This window comes from Natator depressus, chromosome 6, assembly GCF_965152275.1.
Source record: "Natator depressus isolate rNatDep1 chromosome 6, rNatDep2.hap1, whole genome shotgun sequence".
NCBI classification, from domain to species: domain Eukaryota; kingdom Metazoa; phylum Chordata; order Testudines; family Cheloniidae; genus Natator; species Natator depressus.
The window spans coordinates 26,288,388-26,300,229 of record NC_134239.1 but is presented as its reverse complement, the minus strand read 5'-3'; the positions used below and the strand labels follow the sequence as shown (position 1 = coordinate 26,300,229).

Sequence of the window (11,842 nt, the reverse complement as noted above, 5' to 3'; positions counted from 1 at the left end):
CCCCCCCAGTTTCCCCCTCAAATACAGACACACTCCTTTAAAGAAGGGAAAATAACCTGCCTTTTTTCTCTTTCGGTCAACAGCTCTTTCTTTTGTGTCTTTCTTTCTTTCTTTCTTATCCTCCCCTCTCTCTCTTTCTTGACACAATGCACTATTTATTTGCACTGAAGGATAACTAAGAAGCAATTAAAAGATCAAAGGCACAAACACAAGTGGATCCAATGGCAACTTGTGGGGTTTATTTTGTTGTCTGTGGTGATGTTGTTGATGATGAAGGCTCACCCAAAATGCTGGCTGTTTTCACTGAGCTGGTGAGACACCTCTCATGATGGGGTCATCTTGTCCTTACAATATAGTTTTTGATTATCATTATTGTTCACCCTCTTTGTTTGCTGTTGCAGTTGTTTACTGGAAAATCACTTGTTTTTTCTCAGAGAGATTAGCCCTCTCACCCTCTCTAGGTTTCTTTTGTCTACTCAAAGGAGGTGCTGGTGGCAAGTTGGGGGAAGGGAAGTCAATTCTTCTCTCTGGGCTGCTAACAGCCCCATTTGACCACCTTGGATATGGTTTTGTTTTTAAACAAATGGGGAAGGATCGTTGTGAAAAAGAATACAACTTTCTTTCCCATCTATTGAAAGTTTTACATTGGATGAGGTGTAAAGGTATATGGCCAAGATTTCCAAACCAGGTTGTCTAAAGTTAGCCTCATAAATCTATAATTAGGCACCTAAAGAAGTGGCCAGGTTTTCAAAAGTGCTGAGCACTTAGCAGCTAAATTTCCATTGAGGTATGGAAAACCAAACCACTTATTTAAGTGCCTATATATGGATTTAGGTGACTAACTTTAGGTTGAAAATCTTTCCTGTATGTATGTATGTTTTATCAGCACCATGCCCTCCTCCCTGTTCTGATGACTTCTTTAGTTTAAGGACATTGCACTGGCATTGGGTTGTTTGGTTGGTCTGAAATGCAATGATACAATCCAGACATGGAAAGAAAATTAGGGTCGAATGATGTGATCCAAAGAACAACCTGATGAATGAACAGATTCTTGAGAGGGTGACATGTGTCCTTTAGGAGGTCAAAAGCCTATAGAGAAAGTACCAGCCCTTCTCCCTTTTTGGTTTGTCTTTGGGAGAAATCTTCTAAATTCCACTTGTTTGGAGAAATCCTTCAGTCAATTCCCAACCTCAGAGAGAAAAAAATCAATTATAAAAATAAAGCATTATTTTCTATTGTTTAAGTGTGCATTGGCATGTTGTAATCATGTAATCACTGAATTTCATTAACTATTTGGGCACTGACTTGGACTTGGCAGTTCAGGAGACCTGGGTTCTATTCCCATCTCTGACACTGACCTGCTGCATGACCTTGGACAAGTCAGTTCACCTCTTTTTTCCCTCCTACTCTTTGTCTTGTCCATTTAGATTGTAAGCTCTTTGGGACAGGGCACTGTTATCTTACTTATACATATCTGCAGCGCCTAGCACAGTGGGGTCCCTATCGTAGTGCAGGTCTCTTGGCACTGCAGTAATCAATAGCAATAATAATTCATTTTACATTTTACTCTGCACAGCTTTATATGCACAATTAACTGCAAGTATGGGAGAATTCCCATTATCTTAAATGGGATTATTCATATGCATAAATCTTTGCAGAATGGGGCCTTAATTAGGTTGGTGGACAACTAAAAGTGAGCATGAGAGCCAGAATACAGCAGTAGGTGCAGAACACACTGTATCTGTCTGCCCTAGATAGGCAAAGTCTCCATGTTTACTTTGGGATAGCAAGGATGTTAATGAAGTTATGAATGATTAACTGCTTACCAATCACAGTGAACAACCCCCTCCCATGCCTACCCCTTTGCTTCTGAAATCCTGCATGTGTCGAAGTCACTTCAGTCGGTAGGTGACTGTAAAATAAGGCCTGCCTCCCATACCAACTTCTTCACTGACTGAAAATCACCTTCGCTAATCACTGAAACATGTCGTTACCCCAGGAGTTATTTTGAAGGGAACGTGCAGGACCAATGGTGAAAACGCAGCTGTTGAAAATAAAGATCAAATATTAGAGTAACCATCTAAATTTTATTTCTTGGAAAGTGAGGAATTTTGACTCCGTTAAGGAGCTCAGAGGATGTTGTGTGAAAGGAGGAAAGATCAGATTCAAGATGAAACAGGCACCTTTTAAGAAAAGTACACTGACTTGGATGAAGAGGTTTCAGTGTGGAAAATGGGTAGTTCTCCCCATGGAAAAGAACTATGTAGACTCACTGCTTGGTACCCATTGGCTTATGAATCACGACTCAGCTGATATTGGATTGTTTTCCCCATAGGAATACTGGTGAAATTAAATGAAACACCGATGAACTCAAAGGCAACCATTCCTAAACATTTGGTCGCGTTAGTCCGGAACGTGGTAGCCCTAGCAGGGCATTTGGCCACCCCAGAATGAGCTGCTCTTTTTTGAAAAATAAAAACTGCATTCATCTGTTCACATTCTTATTGCTCACTTTACCTGCATCTGAAAAGCAGCATGCAATGAAAGCAGACACCCTCCTTCTGCCCTCACTCAAAGGACAGGGATTTTTTTCTGCATGGAGCAGTAGCTGCATTCAACCCCCTGAGAGGAACATTCTATGAAACCATGTTATTGAAACTTTTTCCTAGTGTGAGACTCCGAGGGTTACACGAGAGAGAAAGGGAGGGAGGGAAGGAGGGAGGGGGAAAGAGGGGTTAGATAACTTCTGCAAGGTTATTGGCTGAGTTGCCTTGATCGTTGTTACAGTAGAAGTTGGAGCATGCCCATTGGATGGTGTATAAAAGAAGGGGCAGTGAGTGCTCTCAGCCTGTCTCCTCAGTTGTGGAGCAGCTAATTGAGACTATAGCTGCAGCTGGGAGAACCAAGCCCCACCAGCTCAGACTCTTGGAAAAGCAAGAACAAGCCAAGAGACAGCAAAGCAAAACCAGCAACATCCTCGTAAAACAGGGACTTGACACACCAAAAACCTCCCCCCCCAAATTAAACTAAACAACAAACCAAGCAGGACAGAAGCATGTCAGGAGCAGAGAGATACATGGATGAATGCTCCAGCCACCCAGCCTTACTCCAGGTCTGCACACAAGAAGTTGAAAGTAGCAGTGGAAGTTTAAAGGTAAGGACAACATTAAACAACCCATGCTGGACTTGTCTCTAGTGCCGCCGCAGGCAGAGGGGGCAGCCAGCGGGCTCGCTGAGCTAAGATCAGCCACATCAGACTTTTTGATGGCCAGCCCAGCAGATCCAGAGACTCCTCTCTGACTCTTCCTTCTGCTTAGCGCGCGCGCGTGTCCCCAGTTCACAGAAGGACGCGGGGCTGGAAATGAGCTGAAAAAGCAGCCCAGCTCGCTGCGAGAGATCTCTCGCCTGCAGGAGCGGGGGGCCGGGCTTGGCGCTTTCTTTTTTTAAGCAAGGCAGGAGGGTTTGGGTTGTGTCGCTTTGGACTCGTGCAAACAACGTGATTACAACCAGGAGCCGCATTTGGCTGGCACGTTGTATTTCTTGTTGCTGCATCCCGGCATTTCCTGTGTAAGCCAGTGATGGTGAAGTCCTTGCAAGAGGGTGCAATGGGATATTTGCAAAAGTGACCGGTGTAGGAGGGCGAGAGTATTTATGAGCTGCTTCCCCCTCACCCGCCCCCCCCCCTTCTCCCTTGGTTGCGTGTGGAGCTTGGGCTTTGGAAACAGAAAAGCAAGAGTTCCCGCCTGGCTGCAGTTCCCCTTTAGGGTCGCTAGAGGGACCTCAAATGACGGCTGAGTCGCTTCACTTTAAATTAGAGGACGGGACTTCTCCCAGTGAGAGCCTAACAGGTTAAAAAAGGGAAGGGTGACACAAGTTGCTGGCGAGGCTGTAACAGCATTGCGCTGTAGGGACTCATCTGGGGGCTGGGTGTATATGCACAGCTACAGAGGACTGAGAGGAGAGCTGAGCCCCTGCAAGGGGGTGGCTCACCCTTAGAAAACTGGTGTATGTCTGCACACTGCACCCCGGTGGGACACTGCTCTTGACTAAGGGGAGGGGAGTTGCGATCTGTCACTGGGGGAGTGCAGGAAACTCATATGCTCGCTCTGGACTCCTGAATCCTTGTATGAATGGAGATACTGGCACCATGCCGGGATTCCCAGACTGGAGTTGGAGTGGAGCAGATTTTTTTTTTAATGGATTTTCTGCTCCTTGTGCATGTGTGCATACGTTCATTTAAAGCTCAAAAGTAAATTAGAAGCATTGCCCTTGTATACCAGCATCACAGCCAGTATCGGAAACTGAATAGCAGGTGATCATGGGAGGCTGTGCATGGAGAATGATATATGGAACTCACTAGGAATGTTTATTTCATAGGCAAATACTAAGATCACCTTAAGTGTGTGTGTGTGTTTATATTAGAGGGCTCAAGTCACAACATTCTGATCCGCACTCAAATTATGGGTGTTTAGATCTCATTTCTAGTATACGAGGTCATGCAAGGTCACCTATGGGCTATTGGACAGAACTTGAAATAGACCTCTTCTAACAAAATATTGCATGCTTTTCTTAAGTCATTTGGCAGGGGGGAATATTAAGATTGTGCATTGTGTGGAAGGGACAGACAGTTCTTTAGCTTCAGAGCCTTAAGAGAGTATTAAACGCTATTCTGAGAAACACTGCAGCATGTTCGGTCTCAGAGGAATGAAAATTCGGAGAGGAAAAACAAGAAAATGAAGCCAAAATGGAGTGAGAGTTAATGGTTGGCATGGAGCCTTCTACTTTGTGTGGAGTCTTTTTTTTTTTTTTTCCCCTTCCTTCCTTCCCAATTGCTTTTCCCTACAGTAATTGTTTTAAGAGAGCAACTTGGAAAGGTTTTAGCACTCTGTTCAGCGGTAGGGAATTGGGGCACATGAGGAAACTTTGATTTAACATAACTGTACCAGCAGATGTGGCTGCCTTGCTTTCAACCAGTGGTACGTTAACAGGGTTTCTGATACACTAGGTCTTGCTCAGGCAACACTGAGCAATCAAGTGTAAAAATAAGACTTGTGTGGGTGGTTTTAAATAGACACTTTGGGAGAGTTTCTGTTTTAAACCCTTAGATTGGAACTTCCCTATACAGAGTATATAGTTTTCTTCCTAACACCAGGACAGGCTGTAGAGCCCAAGGTTTGCAGAAGTAGATTTTGTTTTTTTGGCATAACAGGTTGTTAGGCTTTTATTTTTTCCCCTGGGTTTGTTTGACTCTGGTTGCATATTAAGGAAACAATGAAACCCCATAATCTGGGGCAGTAAAACCAGATGACATTTCTGGTTTGGGCTTCTCTGGACCAAAACTGACAAGTTTGGTGGTGGGGAGAATGGGTCACAGTTGCAAAACCCACTCCAATTTGTTGACAGGCACATGTTCACTTAACCTGTCAAAGGGGCTTTCTGTGAAAATTCATAAAGGGATAAACAAATCCACTTTTCCTGCCCTCCCCCCCCCCCCCAAAAAAAGTTGTTGGGCTTTTTCCCCTTCCCAGCAAAATCTCAAAGCCAAAATCTGTGTGTGTGTGTGTGTGTGTGTGTGTGTGTGTGCGCGCGCGCTTTCTACTGATGATCCTTTACTATAACCTGTGTGGGAGGATCACTGGCTGGACCAAATTACTACACAGAGTCTTCATCCAAAGCCCAGTGAAGTCATTGCAAGTCTTTCCATCAATGACAATGGGTTTTGGATCAGGCTCCAGCTGCATAACAGAGCATTGTAAGAAGGAATTGCTCTAGTTTTTAAAATAAAGCAAACACAGGTCTTCTTTTTAGAGAGACAGAGAATCTGGTGCTTTTCCAGGATATCACGTAGGAGCACTGCAGGTGGTGCACCCTCTCCTGTCCACTACCAGTGCATATCCTGGGACTGAGCTCGCAAATCCTACTTTGGTTTGTCTTTGCTTTAAAAGCTTCTATATCTAGAGACGGGCTGGGGCGGTGTGTGTGTGTGTGTGGGGGGGGTTTACTGGCTTCAGTGGGAGAGGGATAAAATACACACACTGATCACTTGTATGAAATAGAACGGAAAGGGTTAACCGTGCTCTGCCAAGACCTAAAGCCAGTTCAATGTGTTGTGGGAATATCACTTGCCAGAAAACTCCAGTCACCACAATTTCTGATTAAACGGCTTAACTCTTCTCTCTTTATCATTCCACTTGCTTTGCTGTATTTGCTTCCAAAACCTGGAGTAAATCAGAAAAAAGTTAAATGAGGCTACTAACACTGACTTTGAAATCCCTTCTCCAGATTCTGCCAGCTGTCTTTAGAAGAGTTAAGCAAGATTGCATTTCCCTTTTTAATGCAATAAATCAAATATTTCTGGGCTGCATACCAAAGTTTGTGCAATACACTCCCGAGTAAATAATACTGAGTACCCGTTTCACCTTTTTCTAGTTTGATTCCCCCCCGGCCCCCCACATAGTTTCCCCAGCAAAGACTATTGTAGCTAACACCTACTGTACAGAGAGAGATCCCCTCAGTCTCCCAGTGTGGGACAGAGGGAGCTGCAGGGTATGGAGAGAACCCCCCTCCCAGAGTGGGGCACGGAGGGAGCACATTTCCCATTTAAGACACAAGAAAGTAAGAGCTAACATAGTGTTGCCAGCCTCAGGCATATAACAATCAAGAGTCAGGTGCCAACAAATCATGAGATTTGCTTAAATCATGTGATTTTTAAAACTAGCAAACTTGGGGTTCATGTTATCTGCCTTCCAGTGTTTGAGAGCTGACCTTTCATCTCAACCATGAGGGCTAGAAACTTCATTTTTTTACAATAAAAGCTAAGAGTTTCATACAATCAGATGATTCCAGTACCTAGAGCTTTAAGGAAACACCGAATATCATGAGAACTGGCAGCTCTGGGGCTCACTAAGCATGTTCCTAGGAGACACACTGGCACGTTGTACAAAGATTAGTCCTCAGAAAACTACTGATGTTACCCTGAAGCCACTCCCTAGCAACTCACTTCCAGAGTAATGCATAGCATAGGCCTCCTTCATAATACCACTGTGCCATCCGACATGGCACTGGGCTCTGAGTTCCTCCCCCTTCCTATACAGGGAAGGCTTCTCTTTCCTGAGTGTTAGAATGGCAAAGAAGTCACAGTAACATCGGATGCAGGTCTTGCACAACAGACCCACACTTGTGACATTCTAAATATTAAGATGAAACACCTTCCCCTGCACTCTTATAACTTCCAGACACTCCCAGGTCTCTGGAGTGGTAACAGCACCTCTGTCCTGGGTGCGCATTAAGTCAAGGCCTGACTTTCAACGGTGCTGAGTGTCTGCATTCTCCCATTGACTTCAGCTGGAGTTCTGGATACTCAGCACTTCTGAAAATCAGGGTCCGGATTCTTGTTTATACTGCCAGAGTGGTATCAAGGGGCCCTTAGAGAGGACGTGTTTCCCAATGGTTTGGGCATCAGCCTGGGATCTGGGAGACTGGCTTTGCCACAGACGTCCGGTGCGACTTTGGGCAGATCACTCACTCTCACTGAGCTTCGGTTCCCCATGTTTCACTGCCCTATCTCTGAGGGGTGCCTTGGGGATAAAGTCATTAAAGACTGTGAGGCAGCCCAGCAGGATGGTAACAGGGGAGGCACATAAGTGCCTGAGATAGTGGAATTTAGATTCAGGAAGTCCCTGTGTAACTGCCAGGCAATCTCCTGCCGAATATCGTTGAAGACATCACTCATTATGTCTGTTAACCTAGGTTTAATTCTCCCTTGCCCTGTTACATGCGTAATTACTTACACCAGTGCAAAGTGGGTGTGAAATGCTATCAAATGGGAATGGCAGCTTTACAAACCCATTCTGTAGTGTAAGCGATTTCCTCAGGGGAAGAGTTGGACCCACTATCTCTGACTCCAATCTTGCAGATCGGGCCATCTCTCTAATTTGATCCTTCTGGTAGAGTGAAACTCTAAAGTGGGCCAGACCAAAGGAGGAACTGGATCAGTCAGGAAGTTTGGTAATTTGCCTGGCCGGGAGCTCACACAGGAGAGGCATCACAGGGGTCTAGTAGCCTAAGCACAGACCCGCACACAAGGCACTTCTGCATTCTCAGCTCAGCTCTGGTACAGTGCCTTCGGTTGGCCTCTTATTCTCCAGCACTTGAATGGAGCTGACATACCCAGCTGACTGTGCTGTACGTAGCTAAAAAAAAATCTATAACAGCAATAAGGGAGGCTGTGCCACAAGCTTCAGCTCACGACACAGCAGAGTGCAGGTATCCTGCATAACCTCACGTGGCCACTCACCTGTTGCTGGCGTACCACAGCACAGGTGTGACTGCTATTTCAGCATATCTGAGTACAGCTCAGGGCTTGCCTAATTATTATTAGGGCTGTCAAATGATTAAAACAATTAATTGCGATTAATCACAGGTTTAATTGCACTGTTAAACAATAGTAGAATACCATTTATTTAAATAGTTTTGGATGTTTTCTATATTTTCAAATAAATTGGTTTCAATTACTACACAACACAAAGGACACAGTGCTTACTTAGTTATTATTTCTGATTACAGATATTTGCACTGTAAAAAAGATAAACCAAAGAAATAGTATTTTTCAGTTCGCCTCATGCAAGTACTGTAGTGCGATCTCGTTATCATGAAAGTGCATTACAGGGTGGGGAATTACAGGTAGGACCCTGTAGATATAAACAAACTTGTCTTAGCGATTGACTGAACAAGAAGTAGGACTGAGTGGACTTGTAGGCTCTAAAGTTTTACCTTGTTTTATTTTTGAATGCAGTTATGTAACAAATATACATTTGTGTATTGCACTTTCACGATAAGGAGATCGCACTACAGTACTTGTATGAGGTGAATTGAAAAATACTATTTCTTTATCTTTATTACAGTGAAAATATTTGCAATCAAAATAATAACAGTAAGCACTGTGCACTTCACATTGTGTAGTAATTGAAATCAATATATTTAAAAATGTAGAAAAACATTCAAAAATATTTATAATAAATTGAAATTGGAATTGTTTAACAGTGAAATTAAAACTGTGATTAATCACAAATAACTTTTTTAATCAAGGTAATTTGTTTTGAGTTAATCACTTGAGTTAACTGCGATTAATTGACAGCCCTAATTATTATTATTTTTTTGTATTGGTATAGCTGTACCAATGTAGCTATAATAGAGATGAAAACCCTGTATGGATGAGCTTCACCGGGACAACTTTAGTGGCACTTAGAGGCCCCAAATTAGGGATCAGGGCCCCACTGTGCAAGCCATTGTGAAAACAGCCTCTTTCTCTGAAGAGATTACTATATAAACTTGCCCCAGTTTCAGCCCCACTTTGCCCCAGTGCAAATGCATCTGCGCTGGGGCTTTGCATGAGTGTAGCTTATATCAGTGCAAAAATCCCTGAAACAGACAAGCCTTTTTAGATAGCCACTCTGAAATGTGGTGGAGGGTAAATAGACACACCTGAGTAGGGTGACCAGATGTCCCGATTTTATAGGGACAGTCCCAATATTTGGGGCTTTTTCTTATATAGGTGTCTATTACCCCCCACCACTGTGCTGATTTTTCACACTTGCTATTTGGTCACCCTATACCTGAGTCAGTGTGGGGCAGATGGTATGCTGCAGGTGAATAGGATTCATGCTCTTGTCTTGTTTCAGCTCCTCGCTTGTTCACTAACAGTGCTGGGGAAGCAGATGGTAGAAGCCTTTTATCATCTAAGGGAATCCTAAGTTTGACTTACTTGACTGGTGAGGGACCAATCAGCCTGGGTAACTGAGAGAAATAACTTGCATTCTCCCACTTGCAGTGGGCCTGGAAGAGGCAGCTTTTGTGTGGGTTCAGTACAGGGGCTTCTCCCCACGCTGCTTCTCCAGTAGACCCTGACCTAGAGGGACGACTTTCTCTGGAGGGGAGAGGGATATTCAGTCTCTCTCTCTCTCTCTCTCCCCCCCTCACCGGCAATTTCATTTGGGGCCCTGTACGCTGATGCACACAAGTAGAGGAACAGCTCCTCTGCTGAACAGTGTGGAAACATTGTGCAGGAGCCGGTGTCGCTGAATGAGCAGAGAAATTACAATGAGCTGAGGAGAGAGCAAGGAGCCAAAGACAAATGTTACAGTAAAACTAGCCACTCTAGGGACACTACGCTACAAAAAAATAACTATGTTTAAACTCATATAAAACATGCTTGTGGCCCAACAAGCTTTCTAAACCTGGTGGAGTTTTACTTGTCTGTGTGTAGAGAAAATCATTATAATGACGTTATTGGATAATTTAACCCTGCTAAGGACTGTTTGACTTTGTGTCCGTGCAGGCAAGAAGAAACAGCATTATACACACAGCTGAGCCAACCTGATTTCACAAGAGTGCAACGGGTTGATTTTTTTTTTCCTAGTGAAGACCCCCACCCCCCGCCATGGTGCTGTGCACCTTACATCTTAGCCAGAAAAACTTCCTGAGTAGGTTGAATATTGCCAGCCATTTTCAACCCTAATTTATTTGTATTATATTAGTGCCTAAGACCTCATTGTGCTAGATCCTATACACACAGTAAGAGACTGTACCAGCCCTGAAAAGCGTACAGTCAAAATAGATAAGACAGCCAAAGGGTGGAAGAAAGGCAGTATCATCCCTATTTTACCAGTGGGGAACTAAGGCAAGGGCAGATTAAGAGACTCGCCCAAGGTTATGCAGCAAGGTTGTGGCAGAGCTAGGAACTGAACCTAGATCTCTCCGACAACAATAGGCAGCGTATCCCAACTGGAATTTAGGAGGCTTCCTCCTGCAAAGTGATTTTGTAACCAGAAAAAAATAGGCTTTGTACACTTGTGGAAGTGACCTCGAAACACCTCTCCCCTTCCAGATTGGGGTGGGATGTAACTGGAGAGGAAAGAGAGCAGATTGAATGACCTCCACGCACTCTCTGCAAGTGACAATGTCACAGAGGTCAGAAGGCCCATACAGAACTTGTCATGCAGTCAAGCCTGCTGGGTATTCCAGAGAATAAACATGGCAAATAGATAAATAAAGGTCTATGGGACTGTGTGGAGTTGCAGCTGCTTTAACCAGGGAGAAAGTGCAGCACTAGGTAGTAAATACGCTTTTTGCTTGCTTGCTTGCCTGTCTGGTTTCTCATTACATTGTTCTGTGGAAGGGAGGGGAAAAAAATACACGCAAGGTAAAAATCACCCTGAGACCTGTCTGTCTGGAAAGAGCCAGCATTCAGAGTAAGAGGAGGGGTTATAGACTAGGCAGTTCATTGGATCACACATGACCATATCAGTATTGGGTTAGATTACAGCATCAGTACCATCTCTGTCCTCACAGCCTTTAATACAGGGCATTTAACAGGGGCTCTGTACCTGAGTCAGTGGGTCATTTTTAGGGTGGAGAGTAAACTGATGGCACGCGTTTACTCTGTATGGGGAGAAGGGCTGGGGGCCCAGCTTAAATGGTAATTTAAGTCTGGAGGTGCTGGCATTTTCCAAAGGAACTGAAGTTTTTTCCCACAGAACTGGAGTGTATCAGGTTGCACTGCTGACAAAAACTCTCCCTCCCGGTATGTGTTTATTCTCTCATGGTACATGGTAGGGATGGGGAGACTAAGGGAAAAACCAGCTGTGGGTAGCTCTGCTTGGGACTAGTCCACAGCTGCTTCTTTGGTTAAGGTGAAGGCTCTGGGAAGGAGGGGAAGAGCCGAATACAGGTCACCTGGGGCCTAATGCATCGCTGGCGTAACTCCATGGAAGCATTTGGCCTAAGGTGTTTAGTCCACGGGGGTCTGTGGCTACTTGCTGCTCTGTTTTCTCTGCTAGTGCAC

At 44.4% G+C, this 11,842-nt stretch overlaps 1 protein-coding gene across 1 annotated transcript in view; it reads left to right on the top strand.

Moving 5' to 3' along the window:
• The first annotated feature begins 2,816 nt into the window (after positions 1 to 2,816).
• The window catches only part of IGF2 (insulin like growth factor 2), a 29,495-nt gene continuing 20,469 nt past the window's right edge, over positions 2,817 to 11,842 (top strand). The window contains exon 1 of the mRNA XM_074954850.1: positions 2,817 to 3,154. Coding sequence (XP_074810951.1) covers positions 3,056 to 3,154 — 99 coding nt within the window. The 5' untranslated portion in view covers positions 2,817 to 3,055. The remainder of the gene's footprint in view (positions 3,155 to 11,842) is intronic.